This window comes from Mus musculus, chromosome 7 (assembly GCF_000001635.26).
Source record: "Mus musculus strain C57BL/6J chromosome 7, GRCm38.p6 C57BL/6J".
NCBI lineage: Eukaryota > Metazoa > Chordata > Mammalia > Rodentia > Muridae > Mus > Mus musculus.
In genome coordinates, this window is record NC_000073.6 from 30,813,718 (window position 1) to 30,830,958 (window position 17,241).

General features: G+C 49.2%; 1 protein-coding gene and 1 long non-coding RNA gene across 12 annotated transcripts; one reads left to right on the forward strand and one right to left on the reverse strand.

Annotated features, from left to right (window-relative positions):
- Positions 1–4,313: 4,313 nt before the first annotated feature.
- Positions 4,314–10,058, reverse strand: Ffar2 (free fatty acid receptor 2). 10 transcript variants are annotated; one of them, XM_011250553.2, is made up of 3 exons: positions 7,272–7,334; positions 6,960–7,021; positions 4,314–6,397 (listed from the first exon to the last, which is right to left on the reverse strand). In XM_011250553.2, the coding sequence occupies exon 3, from the start codon at positions 6,394–6,396 to the stop codon at positions 5,404–5,406; it is 993 nt and encodes a 330-aa protein (XP_011248855.1). In that variant the 5' UTR covers position 6,397; positions 6,960–7,021; positions 7,272–7,334; the 3' UTR covers positions 4,314–5,403. The 10 variants fall into 10 exon arrangements, with proteins under 10 accessions (XP_011248855.1, XP_011248856.1, NP_666299.1 ...); NM_146187.4 differs by lacking the exon at positions 7,272–7,334 and adding an exon at positions 9,760–10,058 and having other exon boundaries at positions 4,640–6,570; NM_001168509.1 differs by lacking the exon at positions 7,272–7,334 and adding an exon at positions 7,783–7,931 and having other exon boundaries at positions 4,640–6,397.
- Positions 6,704–16,598, forward strand: Gm32236. 2 transcript variants are annotated; one of them, XR_391241.3, is made up of 3 exons: positions 6,704–6,832; positions 12,755–12,907; positions 13,099–16,598. It is a non-coding gene; the product is annotated as a predicted gene, 32236 (long non-coding RNA). The 2 variants fall into 2 exon arrangements; XR_881940.2 differs by having other exon boundaries at positions 14,328–16,598.
- Positions 16,599–17,241: the final 643 nt, after the last annotated feature.

Genomic DNA, 17,241 nt, shown 5'->3' on the forward strand with positions numbered 1-17,241 from the left:
ACAACCAAGGCTCAGTGTTGTGCCTCTAAGCGTGCATATTCTAGTAAGTGCATATTCTCTCTCTCTCCCTCTCCCTCTCCCTCTCTCTCTCTCTCTCTCTCTCTCTCTCTCCCTCCCTCTCCCCCCTCCCCCTCCCCTCCCCCTCTCCCTCTCCCCCACCCTCTCCCTCCCTCCCTGTATGTATGTGTTTTTCTCATTCTCTCTCTCTCTTTCTGTCTCTTGGCGTCTTTCTGCCTGTCTCTATCTCTGTGAGTCTCCATTGGTCTCTCTCTCTTTGCCTCTCTCTGTGTCTCTCTCAGACTCCCCCTCTTTCTCTTTTGCTCTTTATTTTTTTAATGTGTGAGGTATGTGCACGTGTGTGTCCCTGTGTAGAGGGAAACAAACCCCTCATTTGTGTGAGTGCATGTGTAGGCTAGAGGTCAACACTGGGTGACCTCATCAATGGTTCTTCACATTAGTTTTATTTTTAATTTAAACAATTATTTACTTTAATTTTTATGTATGTGGGTGTTCTGTCTGCATGTATAAATCTGCACTAGGTGCATGCAGTGTCTACAGAAGCAGAAGAGGGGGCTCTATCTCCTGGGGCTGTTACAGGATTTTGTGAGCCACCATGTAGGCACTGGGAAAAGAAGTCTATGTTCTTTGCCACTAACATGAGTCTCCAGCCCCCCCCCCCCACACACACACATTAGTTTTTGAGATGTGGTCTTTCATTAAACCTAAGGTCTGGTGCTTGGGCCAGCCTGGCCAGCATGCCCCCAGGACCCCTTCTCTGGTGCTGGAGTTACAGATGTGTGCCACCACACCCAGCTGTTATGTGGGCTCTGGGGATCTAAAGCCAGGTCCTCATGTTTGCCCAGCAAGCACTTGACCCGTGGAGCCATATCCAAGTCCTTACCCTGGCTTCCTCCCAAGTCCTGGGACTACTGGTACAGGCCACCATGGCTGGTTGACACTTGAGTTACTAGGTATTTCTGGGGTAATCGATCCATACTTGTTGCTCAAATAAGTCCCTATTTTCCAGAGTTCTTGGGCTGACAATACTGAGAGTGATCATGAATGCTAATTCCTTGTGAATGAATGTCTACAGCTCCTCCGTACTATCTCAGACTTAACTCTCTTTGATTTTCCTTGGGCCTCTGCTGAGAGCAAAGTGACTCCATTTTGTACATAGTTAGTGTGACTGATGGTAAGATTTCATTGTTAACTTGACATGGAGTGTCTGTGTTTCCAGAAGGCGCACTGTGAGTGGGGGAGGGGAGGCGAGGAGCACCATTCTATGGTCTGAAGGATCAAGGGCTGAATAAAAATGGAATTAGCTAAGCTCCACCATTCATCTCTCTCTCTGCTTCCAGACTATCGATGTCATGTGACCAGCCACTTCATGCTCCCACTGCCTTGTGTCCCCACTGGGATGGACTATTTCCCTCAATTCAGGAGCCAAAGTAAACTCTTCTCTGAGTGTGTGTGTGTGTGTGTGTGTGTGTGTGTGTGTGTGTGTGTGTGTATGTGTGTGGTGTATACACAGAGAGGCCAGAGAAAGACTTTGGGTGTCCTCCTCTGTCCATCTTATTGCCAAGAGACTGACTTTCATTGAACCAGAAGTCCACCATTTTGGTTAGGCTGCCTGGCTAACGAACTCTCAGGATTGGTTTGCCTCTGTCCTTCAAGCACACTTAGCCATGCCTGGCATGTTATGCATCTGCTGGGGATTCGAACTCAGATCCTTATGCTTGCACGGCAAAGACTCTCACCACTGAGCCATCTTCCAAAGGCTTCCTTTTTTTTTTTTTGTCTTTTTTTTTTTCCCAGAGCTGGGGACCGACCTTTTTTATGTTTTGTCCTAGCAACAAAAAATAGTTCACAGTTAGCAAAATGTGGATGTGGTTGCTAAAGACCCAGGGATGGCAGGCAGGGCTGGAGGTCCAGCAATTAGCTGGCTCAGTGCCTATCGGAAGTCTGATTACTCAGTGTCCGTGTCCGTGTCCATGTGTGTGTGTGTTTGCTGTCTCTTCCTCCAACATTCGTGGAAATTGGGAGTGACCGTCTTCCTGAGGCAGTTAATGTGTTTGAACTGCTGGAGACATGACTTCTTGTCATGCTCTTTGCTTTACCCTGTGGGGCCACGCTGAACAGCGTCTTCCATAAAACAGGTATTATCATGTCCCAGCCACGTGGCCAAATGGCTAGACCACTCTGGTGCAAAGAGCAGGCATTGTGGGTTGTGGCCTCAGATTTGATCTCCTAACCTGGTGATCTTTACCGAAACCTTCTCCAGCCCCTTCTCTATCCCAGTGCCTCACAGTTAATTCTATCCATATTATCAGCGAGCTCCCAGTGCTGTTAACTTTCATGCTTTTAGATGCTATACACTTGCTCTGTGTGTAGCGATCTGGATGTTACAAGGGCCAAACCTCTGTGGCAAGCAACTGCCTCCTTAAGGAGCACCCTTGTCAAAGGGTCATCCCAGCTGGCCTTCCTGACTGTCCATACCCTTCATGGAGGGACTCTGGCCTGAGTACCCAGCCTCTCTCTACCACTGGTTGTATGCAACCCTGCTTTAATTGAGTGAGGTCTTAGGAAGGGGCCAGACTATATTGCAGAGTGTTGGGGATGGTGGTGAGGAGAGGGAATCTCCATCTATGTGACTGTAGGTAAGCTGGATAAAACGTTTCAGGGACAGCTTGCTGGGGGGTGGGGGGGGCAGCACCCACACCCTTGTAATTTAGCTCTGTAAGGAAGCCCAATAAACTCCTTGGTTCCCCAGCGAGAACACTGGAAGGGCTGTGCCTCCCTTTGTCACTGAGATGTTAGGAGACGGGTGTGCCCCAGTGCGTGTGGCAGCATGAGTGTGTTCTCATCTTCCATGTTGTCCAGGCAAGCTCTCTCCTGTCCTATCTGCAGGATAGTTGCTCACTCACGAGCTCCCAGGGGATCTTCCCATCTCTGACTGGAAACAGCACCAGGAGTGTTGGGATCACAACTGCGTACCACATAGCTGACCTTTGAGTGTGAGTGCTATGGATCCAAACTCTGATCTGTGCAGGTTGTGTGTTTAACACTCTGAAGCATGTTCCGGCCCTCAGCATCCTACCCGATTTTACGGCGCTTGAATCCCTGAGTTACTGTGCTTACAATTAATTGCCTCTCAGTTCCGAGCAGGCTACAGATCAGACCTAAGTGACAGTGCTGTGCTGTTGCCAATTTAACTTTTATTCTTTCTTTTAATGCTGCCCAAACCAAATGGGCTTTAAAATTATTTTATGCTGGTTGGTTTTGTATGTTTACATGTGCACTTGACTGTGTATACACATTCCATGGGACACAGGAGGAGGTCAGAAAACAACCTGTGCAAGTCAGTTCTCTCCTTCCAAGGTGTGGGTTTTGGGGATCCAACTCAGGTCGTCAGCTTTGGCAGTTAAGTGCCTTTACCCACCCAGTCATTTCGACCGCTCCCAGATGAGCTCATTTGCCAAGCTACCATGCCTCAGACTCACTGAGAGCTAGAACACTGCCTGAGTTTCTCTCCTGCCACATCAGCCTATACTTGGCTTTTAAATTATTTTCTTTTAACAAGTCATGATTTAACCCCAGCCCTCAAGAGGTAGAGATAGGTGGGTTTCCGCAAATCTGAGGTCAACCTGGTCTATATAATGAACTTATGACTAGCTAAGGCTACACAGTAAGACCCTGCCTCAAAAATAAATACGCTTTTAGTTTATTGTGTGTGTATGCATGTGTGCGCTTGTGCCTGTGTGTATGTGTGCCATAGAGATGCATGTGGAGGTCAGAGGACAACTTTGGAGTCTGTTTTCTCCTTCCACTTTGTAAAGAGTAGGTAGATCTCTCGTCTCTGCCATGTTCGTAGCCCAGGCTTAGCTTGGCCGCTGTCTCTACCGCCCATTGCTTCAGCAGAGCTTGGATTATAGGTGAACATCAACACATCCTACCTATTGTGGGTTCCAAGAATCAAAATCAGGTCGTTAGATTTATACAACTGAGTGCTTTTACCAGCTGAACCAATTTCATTGGCCCTTGGGTTTAATATATTATTTCCAGGACAGTCAAGGTGGTGTGCCTATATTCTACCCTTGGGGGCAGGGTAGAGACAGGGGGATGAGTTAAAGATCACTCCTGGCTACACAGGGAATTCAAAGCCAACCTCGGCCACTTACAGAAGACTCTGTCTCAACAATTTTTCTTTTCTGACGATTTTGAGTTAACTTACTTTTTAAAAGGACAGGGTCTTCCTGTGTAGCCCGTAGCTGGCTTCAAACTCACAAACCTCCTGTCTCAACTTCTGCAGTGCTGGGCATGTTAGAGAATTAATTGCCTTAGGGAGGAAGGTCACTGGGCTCCTTGCGGGGAAATGAGTTAGGCAGGTGGATGAAGAAGGGGGAGAGGGCACAGGGCAGGCAAAAGCCTGCAGCCATCTGCATTCTGGAGAGAGAGGCTTGATACAAGAGAGCTGTGGGTTCTGAGCAGGAAGGAACAGGTTCAAAGCTGCCTGGTGGATCAGCAGTCCCAGGTGGGACTCACCCATATCCAACAGGACCTTATCAGCGCCCTCACCCCCTTGGCCCTCACGGTATTGTCATTTGAAGGTATCTGCCAAAACCCGTGAACATTTGCTTCAGACTTTCATAATCTTTATTTTTACCTGCCAAACCAGATTTTCTTTTTAATCCTTCCTTTCAGGTCATTGTCAATGTCAGACAGACGGGTACCAAGACATCTCCTAGACCCAGTGACTGGTGACACAGAGGATAAGCATGTGACCCAGATCCCGGCATAACAGTGGAGACAAGACCAAAATATGAAAATCAGCGGAGCACATGTACAAAGGACAGCTCAATCGGATATAGAAAGGCCAAGATCACCAGAGATGGGAGCCCTGTGTGTTGCCCGCCCTCAGCCCCTGCCTCAAGGCTGTGGCTTAGAGCTTTCCCGGCATTCCTCTTCTTCCCCCCATCTCCCCCCATCTTTTCCATTGGCTTCTTTCCAGCATCACCAGCCAGATCACTGTCTCTAGGTGGCATTTCCAAGCTCGAGGAAAAAAATTACTTTTATTACTGCACCCCTATTAGTCACCTTGCTTCTGAGCCCCTGACCCCACTGTGAAAATACAGTGTAAGGGTGTAGCCATTCCTTCTTGTATCCTGGAGCTATGCTTCTCTGGGCAGGAAAATTCAGTCAAGTGGTTCTGCTGAGCTGAGAGGGCAGTGGCAGATGGGTGGAGGTGTCTTTCTTTCTTTCTTTCTTTCTTTCTTTCTTTCTTTCTTTCTTTCTTTCTTTCTTTCTTTCTTTCTTAATCTTTTATCTTTTACCAAGTCTCAGGAGCTCTGCTAACCAGACCAACTTCTGGGTGACCCAAATGCTCGGGAAGATCCGGGGGACTCTCTACTCGGTGACAAATTCAGAACTCTGTACCCCTTCTGCTTGACTTCCACCCCTGTCCATCTTGGTCCCCTCCACTGTCTCTTTGGCTCCCCTGCCCAGCATAGAGGAGGCAGGATTGCGGATCAGTAGCAAACCTTTCCCAAAAGCTCTGCGCACCACGGAGGAGGAGAAGTAGAACAATAATGGATCCAGGCTGGCATTGAGGGAACTGAACACCACAGCCTCCACCCGCCACGAGGGGCTCTGCCTCAGGTAGAACCCCACCAGGTGGGACATGTTGTAGGGTCCAAAGCACACCAGGAAATTAAGAAGCGTCACAACAGCCAGGCCCACTGCCCGGCGTCGCCTCTGAGCCCCAACGTGGGGCTGCGTGAGCATGATCCACACGAAGCGCCAATAACAGAAGATGGTGACTGCCATGGGAACGAAAAACAGGACCAGGCACAGCTCCAGTCGTACGGGCAGTACCACATCCAGCTGCTCTTGGGTGAAGTTCTCGTAGCAGGTTATTTGGTTCTCAGTGCCCACCTGCTCAGTTGAGTTCAGGTACTGAACGATGATGACGATGGTGCAGTGGCCAAAGGACATGATCCAGGCCACCAGAGCAGCGATCACTCCATACAGTGGCCGGCGGGATAACTTGTACTGCACCGGGAAGGCCACTCCCAGGTAGCGTTCCATGCTGATGCCCGCCAGCAGCCACGTGCTGCAGTAGATGCTGCTGTAGAAGCCGAAGCCTGTCAGCGCGCACACGATCTTTGGTAGGTACCAGCGGAAGTTGGATGCTGCTTCCACGATCCGGAAGGGCAGCAGCAGCAACAGGAGCAAGTCCGCCAGGGTCAGATTAAGCAGGAGGATGTGCACAGGGGCAGGCTGAGGCTGGCGAACCCGGCCCATGAAGGCCCGCAGGGCCAGCAGGTTGGCAGGGAGCCCAGTAAGAAAGATGAGGATGTAGGCCGTGAGGATCAAGGAACTGTGCCAGTCTGGGGTCATTCTGGAAGATGGGGGGAAAGGTGTAGGGTCAAGAGCTCCCCACCTGCAGTGCACACAGCCTGCAGACCCTCTTTCCGGAGAGTTCTGACTGCTCACATCCTCTCTGGTTCTCTCCTGTCCTCAGTCCAAAGCTGTCTGCTCTTCACCACCGCTTGCTCAAGCCACCTGCCAGAACTGCCCAGAGCAATTATTGACTTAGCCTTGGGCGGGATATTAAGCTGCAGTTATTACGTTTGCCATCCTGTGTCTCTGGGGGAGACCAAGTTGACTTCCCACGGGAATTTCCCCTCTGCTTTCTAGGGCCCCTTTCCTCTGTAGCCTCACAGGTAATAGGAAGTAGCTGTGATCGGTTCCCTTTCTTGCTGCTGACTGTGGCTGGGGGCTAAAGCCTGGTGGGAGAGAGGGGAAGGCAGCCATAGAAGCTGGGAAAGATCAGGTAGGTGTGTGTCTCGGGAGAAAAAGGAAACTTCCAGAAGGCAAACCAACCCTGCTAACCCTCGCTCTCCTCAGCTTCAGGTGCCCACCCCCTGCCACCTCCCCAGCCTCCCAACCTGTCAGCTTACCTCCTTGGGCAAGTTCAGGGGTTTCTTCTACCTGGTTCTCCTCTGGTCCAGTGCTGTGGAACCTACCAAAACCGGGGAGCTAGGGTAGCCAGTTCCTTGCTCTATGGCTTGTCCCCCCCAACCTCCAAATTTTAGATACACAGCCCAGAGAGCACAGGTGGCTGGCTTAAGCTTGGTGCTTTGACTGTATCCAGGACTCCTCCTCTACAGGAGGTGACTTTGTTTCCACTTGGTTAGTAACTCTTGCTACAAACGAATAGTCACTCTCTCCCGGTCCTTTTCATTTCAAGGTCTATGGTTCCTTACACCCACCTCCACCCTCAGCCTCCGGGTCTGTGTTCTGACAGACATCCTGCAGCCTCCTCCTCACCCCACAGCTGCTCCTCAGATCCTCTCCCCTGCGTGCACACACCACACTGGCTTGCCTTGCCTGGTTTCAGAGAGAATGTTTCTTGGGGGTTCCTGGTGCAAGAGGAGTTTTAGCAATTATTGCAGCCAATTTCATACAGAAAAAGGAGGGGGAGCCAAAAATCATAAGGAACTTGGTTGGTGGGAAGATCTTATACTAGCATGGGTCACATGACCAGAGAGAAAGAGGCAGGTCAGTAACTGAGCAGTATTTCCTCTCAAACCCAAAGGGGGGGTGGGGGTGGGGGGCGGGGGGGTGCTGCGGCTCTGTCCTCTCCCTGGAGATCTGTTCTATTCCGATTTTGACAGATTTTTCTGACCCTACTTCCTGTCTCCCTGCCCCCAAACCCTGAGACACTGCCCCCCTCCTATCCTCCCACCTGCCTCTCCACCCGCTCCCACCCTCACCCCCTACCCCTGTCAGCTCCTTTTCTGTCTTCTGATTGGCTTCTTCAGAGCAATGTCTAGAAGGTCAATGTCATTCTCAGAACGAGGCTTCCCGTTTCCTGTGATTCCTCCCTTGTCTAACTTCTTTGTGGTCTCCTGGTGTCCACCCCAAGTTTCCTTCGGCCTTGTTGAGACAGACTGGCTTTCCCTAGCTTGTGTCTTGTTTTTTGGTGCACAGTTGGCCTGCTGCGGGCTGCCATCCAAGTCTCTGCACTGGGAACTTTGGGTCAGATCAGATTTTATGAACTTTCCTTTCCTTCTGCAAGCGAGCATGGGAATCCTAACTGCACTGCACATCCAGGGCCATCCAGTGAGGCTGGAGGCATGAGGCATCAGGGTCAGGGCCCCTGGTGCTTCCCTCAAGCCTCTGACACCTTCCTAGAAGGTGAAAGTTAGGAGTGGGGCCATACATAGGCCTGAATCCTAACTACTCTACAGGCTAAGGCCAGCTAGGCTACAGATGACAGGCAGGGAGGTTCACTCTCTGTAAGGGGTCCCCTGTGGCTGCTCTCAGAAGAGCTGCACGCTCTGCATCCTCCCCTTCCTCCTCCTCTTCTCTCCCACCCCTTGGTTTCTCTATGTCCTCTCCTCTGACCTGTTTAGTTACCTACGAGTTAGCCAGTCTTCCCAAGGCCTCCACAGGGCTGGAGAGATGTCTCAGTGGTTAGGAGCATTGGTTGCTCTTGCAGAGGACCTGAGTTCAGTTCCCAGCATCCACACGGCATGGCGGCTCACAATGTCTAGTTTCAGGAAATTGGACGGTCTCTTCTGACCTCCATTTACACTGATCATACATGCTGTATGCAGACAAAACACTTATATATATTAAAGAAAAATCCCCCAAAACATATACGTGAGAAAACAAGGGCAAGAACATGTTGCCTTCTCCACTCCTTCCCCATTCTTCCTTTCTCCCTCTGTCCCTCCCTTTTGTCTTTCTTTTTCTAGTATTAGAGATGGGTTCTAGAGTCATTTGAATTCTAGCCATGCCCCAGCCCCCTCACGGGGGAATTCTAGGCAGGGGCTCTACCACTGAGCCACGCCCCCAGCCCCTCACTGTCCTCAGACCAGAGTGGGTTGTTTAAAACTTCCAAAGGCCTTCCCCTAGTAACCTACTTATACTAGCCAGGCCCAACCTTCTAAAATCTCCATAGCTTTCAAAATAGTCCTCAGGCAGCTGGGGACCCAGCAGTAGAAACAGGAGCCTGCAGGAGACATTTCAGATTCACACCATACATAGCACAGGAGAATTAAGGAGGAAACCTGCTGTTCCTTGCTAGTGTGGTTTTGTGTTCATGATTTTTTAAATAAATATTCATGAAAACTCAGATTTAACCTCAAAGTAGAAGCTTATTGGAAAGCCAGGCTGGAGAAACAGAACAATCCCTTGTTTTCTGCCTGTCCCCTTATGCTTCCCTCTGTGACAACACTGTGTCACCTATAGCAAGACATCACTTTTCAGGCTCATGGGATTTACAGAGGAAGCCCTCAGCACAAAAGCCAGAGCCAACAGCCGCATGGACCTCGGGTTCTATGGCCCTGGGAGTCCTTCCTGGCATGAGATTTAAATCAAGGCCTAAAACAGCTGTCAGCGTTGCCTCTGAGACACACAATTAGACCCATCATCATGTTAGGCGGCACCCTAGCTGCTGTAATTGGGCAGAATTGAGACATGACACTATTTCATAATATAGGAATCCAATCATCCACAACAGTGTAATATAGGGGCCTGGGGCTCCAAAATCAAAGCGATAATGCCCACATAGCAGGTGGTGGCAGGATGTGAACCTGCTGTGTGCTTCAGTGCTGGTCCAGGCATGAGCCCAGGCCCACAGAGGCAGGTGTCAAAGCAGTGGAGGCAAGATGGGGTCAGAGATGTTGCCCTGGGCTGGGGTCAGAGATGCCTGGGAAGGGGGTAGTAGATGTGAAGCATTATGGCACACACCTGTAATCCCAGCACTCAGGAGTGCAGGCTGAAGCATCCCGAGTTTGCAGCTGGTCTGGGCTACATAGCAAGACCCTGTCTCTTGAGTTGGATGATTTTCAAAGTTCCTTGACGAGTCCCAGGGCAGCCCATGTCTTCACGGTCCAACCAAAATGAAGCTGGAGCTCCAGCCATCACATGTGTTCCTGGGATGTTCCACATGTCACACTCCCTAACCCGCGTCCGTCCGCTGCCTGCTCCGACTCCCTCCTTCTCTCGGCCACCTCTTCCTTCCATCGGCTACATGGCCAGAGTTCCCACGGGAATCAGAGCAACAGCAGGAGCACCCGCGGGTGCTACGTCCCTGAATCAACTCATTTCTTTGTTTGCTTAATCTCACAAAGACGGATCCTTCCCACGTGACCAGGAACCTTGCTAGCCTCTGGCTGCCCAAGTCTCCATGGGTCCCTGTGAGCATGGCTGTGAGGCAGGTCAGGCAGCCTCACCATCTCCGTTACTGCTCACGGCCCACGCTCTGTGCTGACACTGATACCTGACAGGTAGTCCCCAAGAATGACATCGGGGGATTTGATACTTCTCTGAATCGGGTTGCTCAGTTAGGGTTTCTATTAATAAAGCTAAAACACCATGCCCAAAAGCAAGTTGGAGAGAAAAGGGCTTATGCCATGTTATGTTCAACTGTCCACCATTGAGGGAAGGCAGGCCTGGAACTCAGGGCAAGAACTGAAGCAGACACTGTGGAGGAATGTTGCTCACTAGCGGTACCTCAGAGTTTGCTCAATAAGCTTAATTACCCAACCCAGAACCACCAGCCAAAGGGTGGCGCCACACACAATTATTAATTGAAAAAAATGTAGAATTGCCTGTAATTCAATCTGATGGGGGCATTTTCTCAATTGAGATCCCCCTCTTCCCAAATGACTCTAGCTTGTGTTAAGTTGACATAAAACTAACCACGCCAGAGGGCTTTCGACAGTCCATCCAAGGGAAGGTCAAAGGGCACTTGTCATAATCATGACAAAAAAAAAACCTGACACTACTCTCCCTGTTACTATGTAACAGGTTGAGCCTTCTAGCTCAGTGGCCCCAGTGCTGGGGTGACAAGGCTTTCCTCAGAGGAGACCTGGCCACTCTGCTTCCTCAGGACACTGCCCTCTACAGCGCTCACTGATGGCTCCCAGAAATCCAAGTGCTGGTTCTTTCTTCCTTTCTTTTAAAAATTTTTGTTGTTGTTTTGTTTGTTGTTTTGTGTAGTCTCCCCTCCCCCAGCCTGAAACCTGCTTGCTCAGGGGTGGAGCTTCCTGCTCATTCGTTCTGCCACGCCCACTGCTGGACAGGGCCGCTTTGCTGTTTGAAGCCACACACGTGCTCACCCTGCTACTGGACTCCGAGATTATTTGGCGGGAATCGGGTCCCCTCCCCGTTCCTTCATAACTGAGTGTCATCTCATTTGAACCGTTCGTTGCGAGCTGCTGGTCGGCCGCAACAGTTTTGTTTTGTTTTTGTTTTTGTTTTTTTTTTTTTTGAGACAGTGTTTTTTCTGCTTATCGTTAGCTGTCCTGGACTTCACTCTGTAGACCAGGTTGGCCTTGAACTTAGAGACCAGCTTTCTTCTGCCTCCTGAGTGCTCAAGTTAAAGGCATGAACAATCTGGTTCTTGGTTTTAAAGACAGGGTTTCTCTGTGTAGCCCTGGCTGTCCTGGAACTCACTGTGTAGACCAGGCTGGCTTCAGATTCAAGAGATCTGCCTCCCTGGGATTAAACTTAGCGTGACACTTTTTTTTTTTTTAAAGCAGAGTTTCTTGTAGCCAAAGCTGGCTTCAAATATGTTGTATAACAGAAAGTGGCTGTGCACTTAAGCTGTGTGACACTATTCTTGGGGAGATGTGAACCTCAAATAGGGAACTTATGATGGACCAAAGTAGTTGAGAGCTATGTTGTGATCCACAAACAGAGAGAAATACTGGGCCTGGCTTCTGAAACTTCAAAGCCCATTTTCCAGAGACATACTTCCTCCAGCAAAGATATACCTACTCCAACAAGGCCATACCTACGAATCCTTCTCAAAATCCTTCTCAAATAACGCCAATTCCTGATGGCTAAACATTTAAATATATATGAACCATTCCCATTCAACCACCACAGCTGGTCTCTGCTTCTTCCAGGATGCTTGGTCTGAGCTTCTTCAACCTAGTTCAGCTTGTCTCAGAGCCTGATGTGCAGGTTGGCTTGTCTAAGAGTAACTCTCAAGTAAGCAGTCTTAACTGCTTACATACGCTATAAGGAGAAAGGGCCATGGAAGGAATGTTCCAGTGTGCCTGTGAAGGTCAGAGGTCAACTTTCCAGAGCCATCTCTCCCCGCTTCCCTGTATCTTTTGACTGACAGCACATTTGGGTTTCTCATCTGTCTCACTTCTATTTTTTTCTATAGCTTTTCACATCTCTGGATTTGAATGAATGCCACTGTACTGGCTAGTTTTGTGTCAACTTGACAAAGCTGGGGTTATCACAGAGAAAGGAGCTTCAGTTGAGGAAATGCCTCCATGAGACCCAACTCTAAGGCATTTTCTCAGTTAGTGATCAAGGGGGAAAGGCCCCTTGTGGGTGGGACCATCTCTGGGCTGGTAGTCTTGGGTTCTATAAGAGAGCAGGCTGAGCAAGCCAGGGGAGGCAAGCTAATAAGGAACATCCCTCCATGGCCTCTGCATCAGCTCCTGCTTCCTGACCTGCCTGAGTTCCAGTCCTGACTTCCTTTGGTGATGAACAGCAGCATGGAAGTGTAAGCCGAATAAACCCTTTCCTCCCCAGCTTGCTTCTTGGTCATGATGTTTGTGCAGGAATAGAGACCCTGACTAAGACAGCCACAGACTTCTTGTCAAGAAAATATCTGGGACAGAAGCACACCCCCACCCCCATCCCACCCCATCCCATCCCACCCCACCCCACCCCTACCACTGAGTTCTGCCTCCTTCTCTACCCACTGTTGCCTATACAGGGAGACCACAGGCCCAGATTCTCAACACTTCGACAGAGGTCAAGCCTCAGCAGGTCCCGTGACCTTCCAACTTGTGCTGGTGCCTTTCTACCAGTTACCACCTTGGCAACCTTGGCTGCTGTTCCTGTGTTCTGGTCTGCTCCTGTCCAGCTGGTAAGCCTGGAAAACCAGGAAGGATTGGGAGGTGCAGGTGGAGAAGGAAAAATCCAAATTGAGGTGTGGGGCGGGGCGGGGCGGGGCGGGGCGGGGTTCTTACTGATTTCCAGGTCAGCCTCTCCGCCTTCTTCTTCTTCTTCTTCTTCTTCTTCTTCTTCTTCTTCTTCTTTTTTTTTTTTTTTTACAAGCCTCTGGTCTGTTAAAACCGAGAAACCTCTCGCCTCTATGACGGGTTCCACCCCTCCCTATCCAGTGTACATATCTTCCCTGCAGCTGCTGGAAGCCATTCTACAAACTGACTTCTCCATCCCTGCACATGAGGTTTTCTTTAATTTTGCATTGCTGGGACTTGAACTCGGGGCCTCCTGAGTACTTCAAAAGTGCTCAGCCACAGAGCCACACCACCAGCCTACATAGTATTAGGGGATTTTATTTATTTGTATTTGAGAGCATGGAGGGAATGTGCCTGTGTACTGTGGAGGTCAGAGGTCAACTTGCCAGAGGCAGCCCTGTTTTATCATATCTCTTGGTCAGTCCTAGGGGATCAAAGCTAGGTTGTCTAGCTTGGATTCAAGCACCTTTACCTCCTGAGCCATCTCTTAGACCCAAAAATACTTACACACACACACACACACACACACACACACACTCTCTCTCTTCTCAGTTCTTTCTCACTCTCCACTATGTGGGTCTCAGGGGTCTAATTCAGGTTGGTAGTCTTGGTATCAAGCACTTCTACCAGCTGAGCCATCTCACCAGCCCAGAAATATTTATATATTGATCCCTGGTGTGTTTCCCAGCCCTGACTAAGAACAGAAGGTAGTGGGACCTGGGGTCTGTATCTATCTAATCCCATCTGCTAGGAAGGGTGAGGTGGCAAGATCTAAGTTTGAGACCAGCCTGGACAATTTAGCAAGATTCTATGCCCACACCCACGACACGAGTCTCCAATGAGGCCACACCCACCCAACCTTCCCAAACAGTTCCACCAAACAGGGACAAGCATTCAAATCTATGAGCCTGTGGGGGCCACTCTCATACAGACCATATGCAGGTTGAGGAGTCAGAGCAGCTGGACTCGAGGCTTGGTTACCAGCTCTCGGGTGGCTCTGTCAAGTTACCCAACCTAAAGCGGATTCCCAAGACTGAGTTATCCAGCTTGGAGGCTGGAACCTGGGTGGCTTCATAACCTTGGGCAGGCTAGCTCATGTTCTCCAGCCTCAGTTTCTCCCCTGTGGAATGGGGGTGACAATCCACTTATATAGTAGGGTTGCCATGAGGCCAGAGTGAGCATGGATTTGTCTGTACATGTGTGTACATATACATGCACATATAATCATGTGTCTGTGTGAGAACACAAATATGTGTATGATGTATATGCCACAGTGAATGCACTTGTTCTTTGGTGTTCCGGAAGGCCTGGTCCCAAGAATCCCTGAAGACCTCAAACTTCACAGATGCTCGAGTCCCATATATAAGATGGGGCAGACTGTGGCGATGTACAACTCCCAGATACTCAGAAAGCTGAGGCAGGAGGTTGGTGTAAGCCCAGGGGATCAACGTCAGCCTGGGAAAATGGCATGAGACTACCGTACAGATTGACCAATGGAATATTCAGCAGGCACCCGTTTATCCTTGGGACTTGTCAACGCTTCCTGTCAGTATTGAGGTGGGGTAAGGTAGGCTCCTCTGGAAGGACTTTCATCCTTAGGGAAAACTAAAACTCTATCTAGGACCCGTGCCTGCACCAGGCATCCAGATGTCTCTCCATTGACAGTGAACTCTGGGCTAGCCCACGCATGAGCGCTTTCCCACAGACGAACAAGCAAAAGTAGCCCAGGGCCTGCACTTTTCGCTTTGTCCTTTATTCCCATTTCGTTACAAAAATCCAAGTCACAGATAGGTAAAAGGCTTGGTGCTGAGGATCCAGGATCACTGATATAGGTGAAATGCAACCCCACTGCCCCACCCCCACCCCCCCTACCCACCCCCAACCCCATCACTCCCCTACTCCGATAATGCAGCCTCCTGCTACATCCACTCCAGTAGTGACAAGCGTGACAGGCCCTGAAAACCTGGGCACTGTCCCGAGGAGAAAAGTTCACAGAAATTTATAGTCTCCTGGAATCATGGCATCCTGTATAAAGAATGCTCCAATGTCCTTGCTTTAGTTGGCAAACGGATCTGTGTGCTTTCCCTTAATATTGCTTTATTACAAGTGCTCCTAAGGATTGATATTTTGACATATAGCTAAGTTAGTTTCTAGGCAGTCCTTGATCCAACCTTGGGCCTGGATAGCTAAGTCACTGCCCTACACAGAAATTTACCATTATCTAGGAAGAAGGAAGTTTGTGACCTAAAGAGGAACCAGAGTAGATACTTAGAACTATAGATAGTTGAGTTACACCCATACACAAGAATTTACAATGGCCTGGGGGAAGGTGAACTATACAATAGACTAGAGTAGGAACTATGGCAAGGGCACAAGCCCCTGGCTTCTAAGATTAAGTGAACCTTAGGTGGAGCTGTTTTTTATCCCAGTTGTTAACATTGAGTTTTACCCCAGTTGGTTCCTGCCAGTTCTTCCCTGTTTGCATTCCTCTGTTTTGTGTAAGAATCCAGTAACCTCTTTGTACCTTGTCACCCAACTTCCCTATTTTCTTCTGTATAAAAAGTTTGATGCTCGATTTGACAAATTACATTCAGATCCACACTCCCTTGTGTCGAGTCTGTCTGTCAATTCCCGCCGACTGCTTGTCCACCTGCACTAGAGACCCGTTCCACGCAGACAAGGGACCAAAAGGGTCTGTGGCAGCCTCCGAACTTGGACCCCAGCTGCTGTTGCTATTTAGTGAGATTGTGGCCCTTTGAGGGGGCCTGGAAGGGGGCATAAGCCTTGGTGTCTTCTCTAGGGCCCTCACCTTCAGGGAGGAGCTTCCTCAGCAGGTTCCCATAAACACAGAGCCCTTCCCACCATGATGTATGGTAATTCCCTGAGTCTGTGAGCCAAGGTAAGCCTGTCCTCCCTCTGGGTGTCTCTCATGGTGGTTATTTGGTTGGTTGCAGTGTTAAGTGACGTCACTAACCCAGAACTGCACTGAAGGCTCTGTGTGGAATGGGGAGACTGGTTTTAGGCCTTCACTGCTGCATCACAGGAATGCAGCATCTTACCTCTCCGCTTGGTGACAACTTAGGTAGTGTGGCCACGCTCACTGGAGCATTAGAATTAGCTGCGGTGTGAAGTGAGAATTTTGGTTCCCTAAAAAATAAAACAAACAAACAAACGAAAAACCCCAGTTATAGTATGAAAACCAGTTATGTTATGTGAATATGTTTTTGCTTTAATCCCAGGTGTGGGCTATGGGGCTGCTTCACAGCAGGTGACTGATTTATGCCATGAGCTAGGAGAGGTGTGATTTTTGCCCAGCAGCAGAACATTTACGTTTGGACTTCTGGGAACTTTTGAGAGGGTGTAAATTGGAGAACTCCAGGAGGGGCCTAGGGTGCACTCTCAGAGGAGGCTGCTGCCGGTTCCTGCTGCTGTGGTTTGTCAAGTGGTTTGAGCAAAGAGATGAGAAGAAGTTGGAGATGTTCTGATGATGAAGATTGGGCTTTTCCCCAGGAACCTGACATCCCTAAGCAGTAGGAAGCCGTCTAAAGAGGTCTGTGCCCCCTTCCTGTCTAACCTTCTGTCTATCCTACTACTGTTGGGGTTTGGAAGGGATAAGGATTGTATTAGGGTTCTCTAGAGTCACAGAACTTATGGAATGTGTATATATATATATATATATATATATATGGAATTTATTTGAATGACTTATAGTCTGTAGTCAACTAACCCAACAACAGGTAGCTGTGGATGGGAAGTCCAACAATCTAGTAGTTGCTCAATCCCACGAGACTGGGTGTTTCTGTGTAAGTTGGAATCCTGAATAAGTCGGTTCTAACTGATGTGCTAGCAGGTAAGTGCAAGCAGATGAAAAAGAGCAAACACTTCCTCTTTCTGTTGTTTAGGTAGGCCTCCAGTAGAAGGTATAAAGGTGTGTGCCATCACGCCTGGATTTGGAACTTGCTCTGTCCCAGACTGGCCTTGAAATTAGAGATCTGCTTGCCTCTGTCTCCTAGAATTAAAGGCATGTACTACTGAAAGAAAATAAAACTTGAGACCTGTGATTCATGTAATTTATGTCAAATAGCCCAAAGAGTTGTTTGCAAGCTTTGAAACCTGGGGCTGAGAACATAGTAGAACAGGCCAGGACATGCCTGGGCAGGGTCGTTAAGACATTCCTGAGGCTCCTTGGCCATAAAGATAAAGAGAATGACATGCCAGA

Bases quoted from the DNA above. Each gene is read 5' to 3' on its own strand.
- Ffar2 (XM_011250554.3), bottom strand. From the start codon at position 6,396: ATGACCCCAGACTGGCACAGTTCCTTGATCCTCACGGCCTACATCCTC.